The 17,767-nt window shown below is 31.2% G+C and overlaps 3 protein-coding genes across 5 annotated transcripts; all 3 read right to left on the minus strand.

Moving 5' to 3' along the window:
- Nucleotides 1–373: 373 nt before the first annotated feature.
- Nucleotides 374–4,799, minus strand: LOC108454586 (uncharacterized). Of its 2 annotated transcripts, XM_017753092.2 has the most exons (9): nt 4,604–4,799; nt 4,291–4,443; nt 2,788–2,932; nt 2,521–2,689; nt 1,843–2,113; nt 1,417–1,682; nt 1,116–1,331; nt 887–989; nt 374–691 (listed from the first exon to the last, which is right to left on the minus strand). In XM_017753092.2, the coding sequence occupies exons 2-9, from the start codon at nt 4,439–4,441 to the stop codon at nt 639–641; spliced, it is 1,374 nt and encodes a 457-aa protein (XP_017608581.1). In that variant the 5' UTR covers nt 4,442–4,443; nt 4,604–4,799; the 3' UTR covers nt 374–638. The 2 variants fall into 2 exon arrangements, with proteins under 2 accessions (XP_017608581.1, XP_017608580.1); XM_017753091.2 differs by having other exon boundaries at nt 4,291–4,790.
- A 481-nt stretch (nt 4,800–5,280) lies between these two features.
- Nucleotides 5,281–9,800, minus strand: LOC108454851 (vacuolar protein sorting-associated protein 26A). Of its 2 annotated transcripts, none has more exons than XM_017753452.2 (11): nt 9,581–9,800; nt 9,414–9,488; nt 9,174–9,248; nt 8,986–9,058; nt 8,633–8,677; nt 7,739–7,850; nt 7,360–7,426; nt 6,319–6,363; nt 6,133–6,188; nt 5,692–5,867; nt 5,281–5,587 (listed from the first exon to the last, which is right to left on the minus strand). In XM_017753452.2, the coding sequence occupies exons 1-11, from the start codon at nt 9,581–9,583 to the stop codon at nt 5,406–5,408; spliced, it is 909 nt and encodes a 302-aa protein (XP_017608941.1). In that variant the 5' UTR covers nt 9,584–9,800; the 3' UTR covers nt 5,281–5,405. The 2 variants fall into 2 exon arrangements, with proteins under 2 accessions (XP_017608941.1, XP_052874721.1); XM_053018761.1 differs by having other exon boundaries at nt 8,986–9,068.
- A 1,466-nt stretch (nt 9,801–11,266) lies between these two features.
- On the minus strand, nt 11,267–15,179 carry LOC108454074 (uncharacterized). Its single transcript, XM_017752385.2, has 5 exons — nt 14,750–15,179; nt 13,203–13,503; nt 12,474–12,632; nt 12,021–12,316; nt 11,267–11,603 (listed from the first exon to the last, which is right to left on the minus strand). Exons 1-5 carry the CDS (start codon nt 14,957–14,959, stop codon nt 11,376–11,378), a joined length of 1,194 nt encoding a protein of 397 aa, XP_017607874.1. The 5' UTR covers nt 14,960–15,179; the 3' UTR covers nt 11,267–11,375.
- Nucleotides 15,180–17,767: the final 2,588 nt, after the last annotated feature.

Below are 17,767 nucleotides of genomic sequence, written 5' to 3' on the forward strand. Positions count from 1 at the left end.
TCACTATATTTCTCGGCTCCCAGGCATGTTTCTCGGGTCACAAAGCATTTGATTCTTTTATGCCATTTTGCAAATAATAATAATAATAAGTATAATCTCTTATTTTTAGGATTATTAGTTTACAATTTCATTTATAATAAAGATTATTATTTTGTCTACAACCACGAAAGTATAAAGCTCCACAAATGGATTTAAAATATAAAATATATCTTTAAGTGTAATAAAATAATAATAGAATAATTAAGAAAATACTCGACAACCTCCTAAAATCGCTCACAAGAGTTTTTTACTCTTAAAAGGACAAAAGAAAATATATTATATTTCAATGGAAATAGTGAAGTTGGTGCAATTTCACTAACAAAAGGAAAACATATAATACAAAATATAAAAATGGATTAATTACTGTACTGATCAACTGACAGAGCCAAAAACCATACTTAAAAGTGACCTTATAGCCCCAATTTCATTACTGGCCAGACCACTATTTTCTTATATATAATATAAATTGTAACCTCTTCTACTATTAAAATAAAAACTACAATCCTCAATCAATTGCAACAGTATAAGGAATGAAGTTACCGGTGTTTTTTTTCAACCTTGATAGAATCCTTGATGGTCTACGGCCCGCCCAACATCACTCAATCATTCAATGGCTCGGCCTCAGGGTCCATTGCTGTCCAACTTTCCATCTCTGAAAGTTTTTTTATGAAAAAGAAAAAACACCAAATGTTTGAGAACATAACAGCCACAAATATGCATGAAACAACGGCAGGAAAATGAACAATGTTTCGGGTTGATGCAGGCTGTACAAAATCTGTAAATTTGGCTTTTGAGAATTCTATTGTTGATTTAAGGGGCAAAAGTGTGGTATAAAATTTGTACGTACTTGGTTTATCGGAAATTGCCATCAGCTGTCTTTGCAAGATAGATGCCACGAAGAGGAAAATCGAGCACATACCAAACATAATGGTGATGGGAAATGCGTCAACCTTCAGAGACAAAACCAATATGCTAGTTGGTAACAGAATCAAAGCCAACAATGCCTGCCGACATGCATGTGTCTGTGCACGTCACATGATTAAATGAATCTATTATAGAAAAAGGCTAGAACATACATTATACAGCACGATGCAGACAAAGATATTGAGTGGAATACGGAAAAAGTTCATAATCGTGCTCCTAGCCTCCTCTGGGATGTATTGGGATCTCATTTTCATAATGGACGGCCAGAATATCCCTACACAAGCCTCGAAAGTACAGAAGCCGAGAAGCTGGAGACAACCTGCAAACGAGATGCTTCCGCCTTTCACTTTAGAAGGTGCTACCAAGAACTGTTGCAAATTCACCCGTGTCACAAGTTATTTAAGAACAATACATGCACAACATACAAAAAAATAGAGGGATGTTGAAACATACATTGGTTATAATGGGAAGCAGGAGAGAGGCAGAGGAAATCACAAAAACAATCTGCATGTAGCTTTCTACCCTGGGTGCAGAGCGAGCCATCAATCGAGAGGCAAGGGAGCTTCCCAACATTGAAGCCAACATGAACGTGGCAAAAATAAAACCATGAGGAATCTCCTCATCATTGGGGCTCAAGGCAGGGGTCCAAAGGAACACAAAGGTGTACATTGAACCTTCAAACAGAGATTGGATGGCACCCAGCAAAGCAATTTTTTCATCTGCACAGCATATTAGACTGAGGGGATCCAGAAGAAAACAATAGAAAGAAGCATTGCATTACAGATGATAACTGATAACAAGTAACAAAGCATTGAGAAGCAATCTCGCTATTTCAATGCGATCAATGCATTGAATTTAAAGGAAAATATTGAACTCTACCAGAAGCAATTGCTATAGCAGCGCCCCTGAACTGGGTAAGCAGGTCTTTATTTTCTGAGGGGTCTCCAAAATTTTCAGTCCATGATGAAAAAATAATGGCCATCCCAATAGCAAGAAAGCATGCAGCAGCATCAAAAGGAGCCACAGGTCCAAGGGATAATGAATCAACAAGTAGGTTCCCAAACAACCCAGACAAAATAGCAATTAGACCGTTCCCAAGAAATATTGCCTTTGAAAATGTTAGTGACAACCATTGTTGCTCAAAGCCCCTCTGCAATGAATAGAAGAAGAAACAGAATAGCCAGCAGAAGATTAAATTTAAAAGAGATATAAACATCAACTGTAACAGATAAGGCTCTTAGAAGAATGTGGCTAAGCAGATCTAGATGGTTCATGCCTTACTATCTTCAGGAAAATATGGAAAATTCAGGAAACAAAGTTGGCATTTTCCCTTGCATCATGTGCAATATGATGGATATAAACTAAAATTTTTTAACATTTTCTTTTCAAACTATGGCAGGATGGAAATTGTGAAACAACCAGACAGGAAGTAGCATATAGCATCTAGAATACTAGAAATAAAGAGTGAAGGGCACAGAAGCAAAAGCATCAATAATGTAAATTGTAAGCTGATCTGATATGCATTAAGAGTAAAAGGGCACAGAAGCAATGCCTCACCTTATTATGTTCAGCAACAAGCCATGACTCAAATGCTGAAAACAGAAGAGAGGTAGCGATACCTCCCAAAACTCGACCTATCATCAAAATTCTGTATTCGGGAGAATGCTTGGTGATGCAGCTAAGTATGTAAGTTATGCAGTAAGTAATACATGCTCTCTTCCGGCCCCTGAATTAAACACATGAAGGTGTTTTTGTATTAAGACAAGTTATTTAATCCATGAAGTATGAAAAAAATTACAGAAGAAGCCACAAGTAAAAACTTACTGTTTGTCAGCTAGAGATCCAACAATTGTCCCAAACAACATGGAGGATCCAAAACCAGCAATAAAAAGCTGTCCAATGTCCCCTTTTCCAAAGCCATATGTACTGTAAAGATAGTAAACATATGGACCCTGCAGCCAATCTCCAGCTATTGACACGTAAACATTTATCAAATGAGCAAGATTGACATATGCCCCAATGACAATGATATAAGGCTAACTTTTACAATTACCATAACAAATATCTACAGGTAAGATCATACCTCCAAAACTGATTAGAGAGTGAAAGACCTATATAGGGAATTCTTCTTTTAAAAAAAAAAAAAAAAACCTCCAGCCATAAGTAGTATTATGCTTATGATGCATTTAAACAAGATGCTAAGAATCTAATTAAAGAAGTTAATGCAACCTTGTTTTTCTTTCACCTAGCTACTCTTTTCCTAGCTAAAGACTAGGCAATTTGGACATGACACAACTACATGGAAAAAAATAATTAAACACGATATTACACAAAAAAGAAACTTAAATACAACATAAATAAATGGAAATGTCTGAATCCATAAAACACAAATTCCAATCAAAAGCTATATAACTAGAAAATATTTCAAAAAATTATGCCACGAAAAAGTAAAAGCACAAGACATGAATACCTGAATTGCCAACCAGGCCGAGCAGTGTTACTAACTCAGCAACAATTATACAAACACAACATGGAAAAGATAAATAAAACATTATAGGAAACACAATACTACACAAAAAGCAAACTCGAATGCAACATTAATACAAAAAAATGTCAAAATCTATATAACATAATTATCCTGTCAAAAGTTATATAAATATAAAATAAACAAGATTACGACACGAAAAAAATACAAGAACACGACAGGAATACATGATTTGACAACCAGGCCACTCAGTGTTACTAAACTCAGCAACAATTAACCTCTACTCTGGGATCCAAGAACAATGGAGAACTTGATCCTCAAATTTTAGGTTGTGCCTTTATACAACCCACAATCAACCATACAGAACCATAAGGCATAAACACAAGCAATAGCGACCTATATCTCCAATCCACAAAAATCCCCGGATCCAATATCTCAACCATATAAAACAGCAATGGACGGAAAATCCACAAATCAATTAATGTAAGTCATTTTTCTCATACTCTTTCCTTTTCTTTAACAAGCTAAAACAAATGCACGTATCATTTTTTCCATTTTCCTTTTTATGATGAGCTCGTTTTCCATTTCCAAAGCAAAGAAAAACAGTAAATTATTTTCAAAACAGTCATTAATAACAAAAACATTATCAACTAACAAAATAAAAAATAAAAAACACCACAATCACACTTTGAAAACGCAAATCTAAGGAATAGGCATCAGGATTCACAAAAAAAATCACCAGCAATCGATCAGATTCCATGTTTACGTAAAACAAAAATTAGATCCAAACGATAGAAATGGAAATCAGATCTGGGTAAATAAAAATGAGGGGAGTGAATTACCCATCATGAGAGAGTAAACAACAAGGTAATTGTTCTTGAAGGAATTGAAAGCCGGGGATGTGTTGATTCGATCCTTGCTGTTCTTGCTTAGCTCTAATGCTGCCACCACCGCTGACAATGCCCCGAACACCATGAAGTAGAACAGCTCCATTGCTGCAAATTACTACTCAATGACAACACACTCCAAGTTCTTGTATTTTTAGGAAAGACGCAGAGATATTTATATATATAGCTCTAAAGCCAAAGCTATGGGTGGACCTCTGCATACAGGGATTCTTTTTCTAAATGCTTTAAAAGAGAAACAGATACATACAGTTAGTTACTCGCCCTCGCCACGAGCCAAATACCGTTTTCTTATGTTATGTACACTTCCAAAGTAAACTTTGGCCGTTTAAACCAATAAAAGTAATTTATCCCGGACGGGGCTAACTGCCCGGTTTGTATGAGCGGGGTTTAGACTGAGTTTTAGCCCAGGTTTTTTAAACCGATTAAGTAATTCATTCGACTGGTTCAATGATTTGTACTGATTATCGGAAAATTGTTTTCTGGATTAATGCGTTGACCGATTTTAAGTCCAACAGATCAATTCGATGGTTCAAATATTGTTAAAATTGATCAAATATGATTTAATATATGAATTTTTACTCATTTAATATATAAATTATTTATTAAAATGATATTGCAACATCAAGAAATAGGATAATCGTCTGACCCGATTGTATACTTTTTTAAGTTGATTCTACTACTCTCAGGCGTTGGAATTTAATTTTAAATAAAAATAAAACATGTTGTAAGAAAATAATAAATTAAATTTTATATAAAAGTAATGTAAATGTTAAATACAATTATGACAAAAAATAATATGAATATACAATATACACAAATGAATGATCAAAATATAATAAATATTAGTCATTAAACCTATTTACAAAGGATTTCAATTTAGTTTTTTCTTTTTTATCTGTATTATTCAATGCAAGTTTAATACGGTTTCTGAATGGAGCTTGCATATTTGAATCGTAACAATTAATGTATTAAAAATATAATGAAAGAAAAAATAATGATAAGACCATCTCAACTTAAATTAGTTGATGAAATGTGAGGGTTTAAAATAATCAGGTATCCTGCAAGGGCAGCCTGTAGATAGTGATTTGCTGCTGTTTGAAATAGCGGAGACCCTCCTCATCTACCAGCACAAGATTCAAGTAGTACTTCACACTGAATTTGTTGTTAATGTTGCGATGTGTTGGCGTCAGTTCATATGGACTAAGAAACAGCCTCACTGGAATTGATTCACCTTCATTACCAACCACATTTTATTAGCACTAAATAGTTATATATGAGCTAGTTGTATCAGGTATGAGGCAAAAAGGGTGTTAGAAACTGAAGTTATGAACATACCTCTGACAGGAGCACCATCCATCAACTCAAATTTAGCTAGTGTTTCAGTCTCAACATGGTTAGTGGCTCCTGTTACTGTTGACTCTCGCCGCCTGATCTCAATATCCATAGTCTTAATCTTTATCTTCACCAGAAAATAATATATCTTCCCTATAATTACATCTTTCAGATGATACCTGTGTGGTTTGGATTCCCATTCCCCACTACTTCAGTTTCTAGTTGAATCCTACATGATACAAAATAGCTACGAAGATTGCTTCCTATTATTATGAAATAAAAAATCGATGGCATATCCTGTCCCACGAGTATATCAAAAACCAATTAACCCACTAAAAAACAGATTGTATTTATATTTTTTAACATCAACTTAAAACCTATGCACTGTTCTAAGACGACCTAAGATGTCAGGTTTTAGCAAAATCCATAGATGTTTCAACTTACTTGCTTTTATTGTACTCAAATTCAATGTGCAAGCAATCTTCAATTCCAACTTCCATCTGCAAATGGGATTGATGTTTGTCAAAATTGAATATGATTATCAAATGAATTAGTGGTCGGTGGCAGCTGATTGAATTAAAAAATACAATGCTTTTGAGAATCAGTGTAATGAAGACAATTGTCGCTCACCTTGATGCTAGTGTTGATTGATGGAGGTGGAGAATAATTGTGAACCTGATAAGCCAAGCAAAAAGAAAAAGAAGTTGCTAACGGTACATCACTGGCAATTATAAATGGCACAATATGGTGCACTAATGCGGTGTTTGATAATCGAGTGTATTAATTTAAGAAAAACCTTAATTATCACATAACTATTAAAATAGTTTATTACAATATAAAAATAATTAATATAAATTTAAACTTGAAATTAAAAAATACTAAATAACTCCTCTTCATATTAAGTAAAATAATTTCCTTCCTTTTACTCAAAACAAATCATATAAATACATAAAAATATTATCAAATAAAATTAATTTATTGTTAATTCATATATTAAAATATATAACCCAACATGGCATAAATGCAAGGATGGATACAACAAATGTCCTGAAAGAATAATTAAAAGCCAAATACAATGATGTTGGCTTCTTATATGAGTCAGATTTAAAGGCAAAAAGTATTCATCATTTTAAAGCAAATCTTGATGTTTTACCGCCGAATACAGCATTCGGTTCATAAATAATTTTCTTTTCTTCATTTTGAAGTTCATTTATTAAATTATTCAAAATATAAACAAAACTTGTTTAATTTATTTATGTTTATAAATAAACTTATATGTATTTATGTTAATGAACAAATTTATTTAACTTAAATGAAAGAACAGTTAAATCCAAAAAAAAATTAAATAGAAGAACAAAAACACATTTTTAAATAAATGAACACGAACAAAATTAAAAATAAATAAACTAATATAAACAAATGTTCATTTATTCAAACTCTATTCATTTATAACCTTACAACCTTATATATTTTGCACTACACCTATATTAATCAAACTTGACCGAATTTTGATATATTATAAAGATATTTAAAGGATAATGTCCCTAAACCTAAATACAATTTTCTTATAATAAGAATGTTGAGTATGAACACTTTGAATAACATTATGCTTAAAGAAGACAAAATTAATATAAGGAAAAGGAAGAAAGGTTGAGTAATGAAAAGACTTACCAAGAAGTTCAGGTATTCGATTATGCTTCCACCATAATTACGACTAACTGTTACTTTCAAGACATACCTGAGAAGCAAAAATCAAACTATTATAAAATATGAATTCTCAGATTATAGAGCATCCCGTCACCAACCTCATCAGCAGACCAATAAAAACTAAAAAGCGTTCTAGAGCTATATGATATTATACATATCCGAGTAACTCCCAACCTCTACTAAGGTATGTACCCAAAATCTATCGTCATGAAAATCAAACTGGTTTTTAAGCCTCAAAAATATGTATAGCAAACAAACTTCTAGTAATCAACATAACTCTCCCTGCCAAGAAGAAATACGAACAAATTTTACTTTCAAAAATTTTAAGCAGAGGGTAGCATACCTAAGCCGCACATTCACACCATTATAAGTTTCATATGGCATTTCAACCATAGAAAATTCAAATGGGTACGTTGTTCTCTCGTATATATCTCCAGGAACATCCAATTCACGTACTGCAAAATTTAGGAAAATAAAAATAGTAAAAAAAATACAAACCAGTCGACAGAGAATAACAACTTAGTTTAAAAAAATTTCTGATCAAATGCTATTAGTCGTATAATGCAGGAGCTATGCATTTAATTCTTATATTCTAACTTGATCAATTTTTAGTCTATGTATTTTCCAAATTTTGAAATCCCTATCCAAATGTTAATAATTAAATCTATCGGGTCAAATTCTGGTATTAGTCATGTGCTATGTATAAGTTGTGGATTTCATCATTAATCTTCAATTTGATCATTTCTAGTTCATATACTTTTTTGAATTTTAAAATTTCAATTTTAACATAAATGGAAGCCGTTAAATTAGTTAACTAAAATAACATGCCTTTTGTGGTTATTATGCAGAAATAATAAGCTGATATAACATTAAACAAATGATAATAGCATAATTTAATTTAATAAATTTAACCGTTATCATTTGCATATGACTGAAATTTTAAAATTTAAAAAGTAAATAAATTAAAAATATCAAATATCAAATTAGAGTATATAAACTAAATCTAGAACTTACTCATAATATATGAACCGATAGCAAAATTTAACTGAAATTTTTTGCGTACAATTTGAGCCTCTAAACGTATGAAAGAAGAATAGGGGGTAATCATAGACCGCAAAGCACGAATTGAACTCTTTAAGATCTTAAATTCATCCCAACCCCGCACCCACTTAACGAACATCTAAACAGTTTCCAGGCGGAGCGAGCAAAAGCAAAAGCAAAATCAGAAAATACTCACCAAGAGAGGTAAAGTCATAAAAGTTGCCTCTGTCAAGATACATCTCTGGGATGGCAAAACCAAAGTTAGTGTTGATTTCATCTTCTCAGACTTAAGTGTGAGTGTCAAATATAGATGTGATTTAATATATAGGTAAGTTCATTTTTATTTTCATTTTTGTATTTGGAGAATTACATCTACACACTTAGTATTAGAAAATACTTCAAGAAAAATGAAAAACCGAAACAACATAGCTGGGTAAAAAATTAGGATACTCTTAATTCTTAAACGTCTGTATTCAGCTATTACATTAGACTAGAATTATAATTAAAACGTGGACTGACAGTGAAAGGGAGCAAGAAGTAAGAACAAACCTATTTGGCCAAGGAGCTCAACTTTCACACCATTATGTTCAATTCTCTTCCCTTGATGTGGTTCTATGGTAATCTGAAGGTGGCTAAGAACAAAAAATTCTTCAAAATTTGACGTTATAAATATATGACGTAAATGCTATTGCTATGATCCTCAATATGTTCAAAGTGAACAAAAACTAGATAACTACCTTCCCAGCAATATTTTCTTGATTTCGGAAAAGCGGCGCCAAAAGCGTTTGGCCATTTTCCCTTTTAATTGGGACCTAATCATACATAAACAGAGAAAAGAGAAAAGAAAAGAAAAGAAAAAAAGTGATCCAGCACAATGGCTCGTGAAAAATTAAATAAACAATCAATGTTGAAAACGAAATGATAGATTCAATTTTCTATCCAAACGAAACTAGAACCGAGATGATCAAGATAGATACCCGTTTGCGGGTTTTTCCATCGGAAAATTTGATGGAGATAGAACATGCAGGCTTGAAAGCTTCAATCAGGAAATTCTAATTCAAAAAAAAAGAAAGAAAAAAGAATTTCAATTGCTCTCAATAAGCAGCAGTTTAGAATCTAATTGGAATTGAATTTGAGATCTTACCATGCTGATTTACGGTTATATTAGGGATTGACGTGGGAACTGGCAAACCGCAGCAAGAAGCGAGAATCCCAGGACGGTAACGGGAATCGACATTGAGAAAAAAGTTTTTCAGTTTTCACAGTAACGAATCGAGAGCGAAAACGGGGCGCGTCACGTGCTTTTCCTGGGATGTCACGTGTGTATCTCCTGAGTGATAAAAGCATAGTCGTTGAAAATGAATAGGATCGGTCAATAGGACCAAAATATTATAAATAGATAATGTTATTAATTATTTTATAAATATTATAAATAGATAATGTTATTGATTATTTTATAATAAAAATTATTTTACCAAAACGTGATTTAAACCTAAGTAGCTATTTTTACAGCTCATCCTATTAATTTTTAAAATCATTATTCAAATAATTTCATATATATAAATGAAATAACTATTTTTTTGTTTTTTCAGGTGAAAATTTAAAATTTATCTGCAATGTTCTATATTTGTTAGATATCATTTTCATACTCTTTAAATATAATATAATTTTAAAAGGTTAAATATGTGAGATAAAAAAAGGTTAAATATATTTCTTAATCTCTGTATTTTTGTAAAATTGAAGATTTAGTTGTAAAAGTTAAATTTTAAAATTTTAATATAATCATTATCATTAATAGTTTTTATGAAACTTACCGTTTAATATATTTTTTTATCAATTATATTTCACATCACATGGGAACAATTTAATCAATATATCAAATGAACAATTTTTTTGACATAAAATATTTATAATTTTAATGATTAAACGAAAATTTTAAATCTTAAATTTTCTTAAAGCACAAAAGTTGTTAACCTTTCAAATTTTATGTTATGAGGTTCTCAGTAATAATCTTCATTTGGGAGGCTAATGCTAATGATTTGAGATATAAATTCACGGTTGTTAATCAACATTATTTTCCTTTTGATAATAATAATAATAATAATAATGAGTTTATTTATTACTTATGTATTATAACGGTTAAACATAAAATAAAAATAATTAGTAAACTTTAAACTTAAAATTAAAAGGATAAGTAATAACTTTAATAAAAAAATTAAAAATTCAAAGTAAAGAGTGTGTTTAGTAAATCATGAAATTTTTCATTTTCAATTTTCATTTTATTGAAAATGAAAATTTTAAATTTTAAATTTAAATGTATTTGATAATCATTTTAAAATTTTATTTTCAACAATTAATATTTTAAATATTTTTATAATTATTTTAATTTTTTCACTTCATATGAAATTTTCAATAAAAAATTGTTAAATAAAATTAGTTTATGTAACTACTTAATAGAAAATACTAAATTTATTTTATTTTATTAAAAATTAAAATAAATTATCCTTTTATTAAAAAATAAATATCCAAATTAACATAATTAATTTTCATCCATAACTATCCAAAATAATATAAAATATTATATTAATAAGTTTAACATTAAAATAAATAGTCTTTTAAAATCAATATTTACTTATATCAAACAACGTAATTATATTCAATACTTAATATAAATTTCTAATATAAATTTAGTACTTAGTTTTTCAACACTTAAAATTTCTTCCCTTTGCCAAAAAAATTTAAGAAAATGACTATAATTTACCAATTAAATTAGTTTGTTGCTAACACATACTAAAACATGTGTAAAAAATAATACACCTACCAAACATAGTTTATATTCATAAAAATAAAATAATGAAAACTCTGAAATTTATATTGCATTAATAATATTACAAAACATCAGATTGCATAAAAGATTCTGAGTATAAAGATGATGAATTTCAGGTGTCCTGAGAATCTGATTGAAGGTTAACAATTTGAGAAACTACAAGCTTGGAGAGTTCATTAATGGCAGCCTGAACCTGGTAATCATCTGATTCACTATGGTTTTGCCTTGACCATCCAGGTAATTGTGAATCTAACCTGGTATATTCATTTGCAGCAACCCTGGTTTTCTTTGATGTGGCAAGAACTCGCTCCAAATCAGCTTGTGATAATGGCCTTGGATCCTGAAAAGCAAATAAGTCAAGAAACTTAATAAGATAAATAATCAATAATATCTATCACAGAAAAATACAAAGGCTATATGAAAGATATCGAAGTTCATGGATTCTACATGCAAACAGAAGTTTTACTCATGTCATGGCAAAAATGTTTATGACGACAAAAAGATCTCCTATATTGCTCCGACTCTTCATTTTACTTAAAATACTCGTGTCTGATACATATTTGGATATGATCGTGGATATGACTCTCCATTGACCCTCCAAATATATGGAAAAGCTTTAAAATGTTGGAACTTACTCATGTTGGACATATACCTATATTAGACATTCACACCTAAGTTCATGTAACATAGCTTGCTCAGCAATACACTCTGAAAAACAACACATGGACGCAGAGAGACACGTAAGAAATGAACTTACTCCAGATGATTTTCCTTTCTTCTCCTCATCTAGTAAGTCCCTAATGGGAAAGTATGCGGCTTTCTTGCAGAGTTCGAGAATATCGGACCCCGTGTACCCTTCACACAAACTGGCTATGTAGTCAAAGTTGATGCTTTCTTCAATATTCTCACCCTTCAAAACCACCTTTAGAATCTCAGCCCGCTCCCTGCGGTCAGGTAGTCCAATCTCAAATGCCTGGGGAAGACGCCTGAGTATGGCTTCATCTAGTTCTGATGGGCGATTTGTTGCAGCAAGAACCATAACTCGGGCATTCTCTGCACAACAATGTATCACTATTCAATTCCATATTATAATTTGAAAACAATTCCTATAACATTCTTTAGACAGCCCTTTATCACAAAAACTGAAAGACAGTACTTTGTATGGGAATGACAACAGTATATGACAGCTTTTCAGAACAAAAATACTCACGATCTGTTGTAAAACCATCCCATAAAGCCATGAACTCGGTCTTCATGTTCGTCATTGCTTCATGATCTGTATTACGACGCTGTCCCAGAAAACTATCGACCTCGTCAATAAATATGATGGCAGGCTGAAGTTTATATGCCAAGCTAAACACTGCAGCCACTGCAAAAGTAGAAGAGGATTAAAAGTCTTAGATACATAAAACAAATAGAACTGCATGGGACCATACATCCATTAGAAAAAAACTCATCAAAATGATGTTTAATTGATAAGAAAGCTTACAACTATCTTTTTCTTGTTTGTATTATAAATTTCAGGGTAATGAATTTTTATATAGGATGGTTGAACCAGTTTTGTCCTTTCCCTTAAAAGGTGTCATATACCTACATAAAGCATCTTCTCACATTTCTACACAAGTTACAGCTCAATATAACAAACTCATCAAAACGATGTTTAATTAATAAGAAAGCTTACAACTACTTTTTCTTGTTTGTATTATAAATTTCAGGGTAATGAATTTTTATATAGGATGGTTGAACCAGTTTTGTCCTTTCTCTTAAAAGGTGTCATATACCTACATAAAGCATCTTCTCACATTTCTACAAAAGTTACAACTCAATATAACAATTTAAAAAAAAGTCAATTTTGATCACTTATAATAGGATGTATTCCAAAGAAAAGCAAAAAATTCTAGAATCAATATGGATAAAGTAAACATTATCAATACTTTACCAAGTTTCTGTGCATCACCAAACCACTTGCTCATCAGATTTGATATCCTCACATTGATAAAAACAGCTCCAGACTCCTTTGCAATGGCTTTAGCGAGCATGGTCTTTCCAGTACCAGGGGGTCCATATAACAAAACCCCTTTTTGAGGACCAAGAAGCTTTCCATGTGAAAACAACTCTGGTCTCCGTAACGGAAGTATCACTAGTTCATACAGAGCTTGCTTGATGGCTTCTAATCCTCCAATAGACTCAAATTCCACGTCAATGTGATCAGGATTTATGACATCACATGCTATTACATCCTATTAAATGAAAAAGAAAAGAATAAGCATGAAGACCATCGTACCTATCAACATCTAGGATCCCTTGCTTCTATTCTAATACCAAATCACAAAGCAGATATTCCACCAAGTTCTATCTACAACTACTGAACATGCATGACTTACAAAGTAGGGTGGTATGCATGCTTTCTTATATATGATAATCTCAGGTATACATAGGATGTTGAACATAATATGAAAACATGAAAAGGAAACAGCTAGAAAATTCCAAAAATCAAACAGAAATACAATAAGAGGCTGCAACAACTGCTGAAAAAACACAATCTAGTAGATCATGAGGTAGTATTCCAGCCTCCTATAATATAATTAGTAACTACCTCCATCAATCTGGATGAATTCTTTGCTAACCGGAACCCCGATGGTAGGAGTAAAGTTATGGAAGGAAATCTAAGTTCATTTAGTTTACTTATGTATTCCAGGCTAGTTGTAGGAATTACTTTGTGTTACACTGTTTAAGCAGTTGAACTGGGTGGTCACCGTGGTATGGTTATTACATTGCAGTGAATCGCAGCTTTTAACCCCAAAAGCTGTGCCAACAGGATCGTTGTTTGAGACCTTAGTCAAGTATGATTCAGACTTAAGGCCGGTTAAAATGTTGTGAAAATAGGCTTTTGAAAAGTTTGATAATGTATACAATTACTGTCAAATGGTGTTGGACTTCTTCGACAAAAGGAGGATAAAAGAAAATAATTTCGGCCAAAAGCACTTTTGCAAAAGCCAAAAAGCTAAAAAATTTGGCTTGGGTTAATCCCGGTTTAAAACATGATTTAGTTTGAAGAGCTCTTTATTTACCATTACTTTCAATTACTTTTGGCTTGAAAATCGAAATCATTGTTTGGGTTCAAAAACACTTTTCAACCTCAATGCTAAACGGAGCCTTAGCAACTTGAAAAACAAAAAAACCAAGCGGCAACAATCAAAGCAAGCAACCCTGGTATCCCTTTAGCAAGCTTTAATGAATTCAATGTTCAAAATGCAGATAAAGGGCATTAATTTATGTACAAAAAGAAAATGCAAATTTGAACTACAAATTCTAGCCTCGGATTCGATTCCAACCGAGCAAAACCCTAAACCAAAACAAATAATAAACATTCACAAAAGAATGGATAATTAATTCCCACCGTTAATCTAGCTTCCAACAAAACTGCTTGAAAACATTCAACTTTGAAAAAAAAATTAAATTCGTCACCGCAAAAAGAAAAAGTACCTCGTAGGGATTAGTATTGATTAGAGGACGACCCAAACGCTTGGCAATTTCTTTCTTGTGCTCCAAAGCCTTTTTAGAAGCTTCCCGGTTTGGGTCGAGGTGTCGGAGCCCCGCGAAGAGGACCAAGCAACTAAGGGCAGCGCTGGCGGCGTATAAGATCAATTCTTGCAGTAGCTTCGTCTCCGACGAAGATGAACCCATCTTTCGCATATAAAATTATTTTATTATATCAGAAAATATTAGGTAGAAGTTGCGAATAATCAAGGGTTTTGAACTTAAACAGGAGAGAAGACGAAACTGAAAAAGGTTTCCGCTTCGACGTCAAGTGCTTATCGATTTTCTGAGGCCCTTCGGCTTCGCGAATAAGGAAGCACTTTGGGCCACACCCAGCCTGACTGAATTTCAATCCACCCCTAAATTTATATTATATAATAATATTCGGTATACTACCCAGTTGCGTCACTTAAAAATAAATCTTTGCAATTTTATCATTGTCATTAGATAAATTTTCATTTTAGTCACCTGAGTGTAACAACCATTGATTGTACTTATCAAATCATGTCCACGCCACGTCATATTTATATGTTCTTTTTAAGGACTCAACTTTTAGATCATTTTTATTTTGGTCACAGAAAATTATTTTTTTAAATCCTAATTTGAATAAAAAAATTAAGGATTAAAGTGAAAGAGCAATAGAAACTAAAATAATGCATTAAAAATTTGTCTAGTTGTACTTGTTTATTCCATTGCCAAAAAATTTAATTCCTCTCTTTCAAATATTGAAATTTTAAATTTCAATTTATCAAAATCAATTAAATAAATTGTTGAAATTTTTCCATAATGTCAAATGATTTATTAGTATAATATTAGAATTATTTAATTTAATCTCCTTTTAAAATTTAAAATTTTATTTTATATTTCCAATTATCCTTAAAGGAGTTAACTCAAATAATTAATATTTAATAATGGTTTATAAAACTTATTTTCTATTGTATAATATTAAATATTACATGCTAAGCTAAAAGTAAATAAAAATTATTGCAATTAATTCAATTAAGTAATTTTATTTTCATCGCTTATTCAATGAGAAATTAATTTAATTAATTGTAGGAATTTTTCTATTTACTTTTAGTTTTACATGGGAAATTAAATTAATTAATTTGATTAATTTTAATATTATAGTAACAAATCATTTGACACGCCAATGGGTAAAAAAATTTCAACAATTTATTTAATTAATTTTGATGATTTGAAATTTAAATTTTCAGTATTGAAAAAATTTTCAAATCTTTCCGCAATGAAGTAAATAATTATAATTTGAAATATTTTAATACATTATCGTAGGTTCTACTGCCTTTTCATTTTAATCTTTGAGGTAGTCTTTTTACCCGTATCAATACTTAAAAATTGATATTTTTGAAGTGATTAAAATGAAAGCAGCCAAGAAGTTAAGTGATTAAAATGAAAGTGTAAACATAATGTCGCATATATAGTCAACTGTCATCAAATATTTAATACTTGGGTGATTAAAATGAGAGCGTTCTCTAACGACTACGATGAAATTGAAAGGATTTTTTTTTGTGACCAAAATAAAAATATCCTAAAAGTTAGGTGAACAATTAAGCAGTTTACCTACAATATTTTAATATTTATATCTGCTATTATTTTCCATGTGATGATGATGTTGAGTTGGCAACGATGAAAAACTGAACATTCCCCACAAAAATAAAACAGCTCTGAGAACTCACTTTACCACCATTTGAAATGCACAAAACTTCAATTGATAGAAGACAATCAACGTAGATTTTTCCTTTTTCTTACGGGCGATTCTCTATTTTGATAAACTTCCACTTTCATCCATTGCTAATGATTCAAATAAAACAAACAATATTAATGAAATAAAATATTTTTGGAAATTTAAAATTGATAAGAAAGTTAGAAAAATATTTTCCTTCAATCAAATTACAAAAAAAATTATTAATTAAAGTTCAGTTAACACCATTGTTATTATAACAATTAGGAAGATATAAATTCGAGAGCGTTTAATTGCATTATTTTTCGATTTAAGAATTTAGAGAAAGGTTTATAAATAGTTTAAGATTTATAATAATAAAGAAAAGAGTAAAAAAACACTGAATTGAATAACTTAAATAAATCAAAATAACTAACTCTCCCACACATTATTCTGATAATGTGAGACTCAAACATATTAATAGAGAGCAAACTTTTGTGTTGATCATCTGTCAAAGATGGGGCGTTCGCCAGTGGGAGGGCTGTGTGTGCTGAATCATCTACCAGATGTGTTCAACGATTGTTTGTTGCAGGATAGGAACCATCCTGTCTTTCCTCCAACTGATATGGCCTAATAGTGTTTCAATTCTTTTGAACCTCTTTTTTTTTCCAAAAGAAAAAATAAGACTTTTGGGCTTCAAAAGTTTAGGCCACAGCTCCAGGCTGCGTGCCTGCGTCTAAGCTATTTTGACTACTAAGGTCGGTCAATTGGGTACAACCTAGGGATCATGGGCCAGGTTAGAATAGAATTTTAGGTCCGTTTTATAGTCATGGGCTCAGCCCAAAAAATGAATTTAATATTTGCCCAAATTTGATCGGGATAAAAATACTAAAATCCAAATATGGTTCGGCTCTCTCGTATTAATTTTTTATATAAAAAAATTAAAAAAATATATTACATCAAACACATTAAAAAGATTAAAATAAATATTTTCCAACAATATCTAAATAACAATAACAAAATAGTAACAATATAATAACAAAACGACACCAAAGCAATGACAAAACAGCAACAAAAATAATAAAAACAGCAACAAGTTTTTTTTTTAAAATTTGGGCCAGGTTAAGTTCGAACCAAAAAAATTTACCTAAGGCCCAATCTGTTTAAAAAATGAGCCTAATTTTTTTTGCCTAAACTAATTTTTCGAGCCTATATTTTTATCAAAACTTCCCATTTTTTAAATGGACCTTTAAACCTAACAAAATAATCCGACCCATGATCAGTCC

Source organism: Gossypium arboreum, chromosome 9 (assembly GCF_025698485.1).
Source record: "Gossypium arboreum isolate Shixiya-1 chromosome 9, ASM2569848v2, whole genome shotgun sequence".
NCBI lineage: Eukaryota > Viridiplantae > Streptophyta > Magnoliopsida > Malvales > Malvaceae > Gossypium > Gossypium arboreum.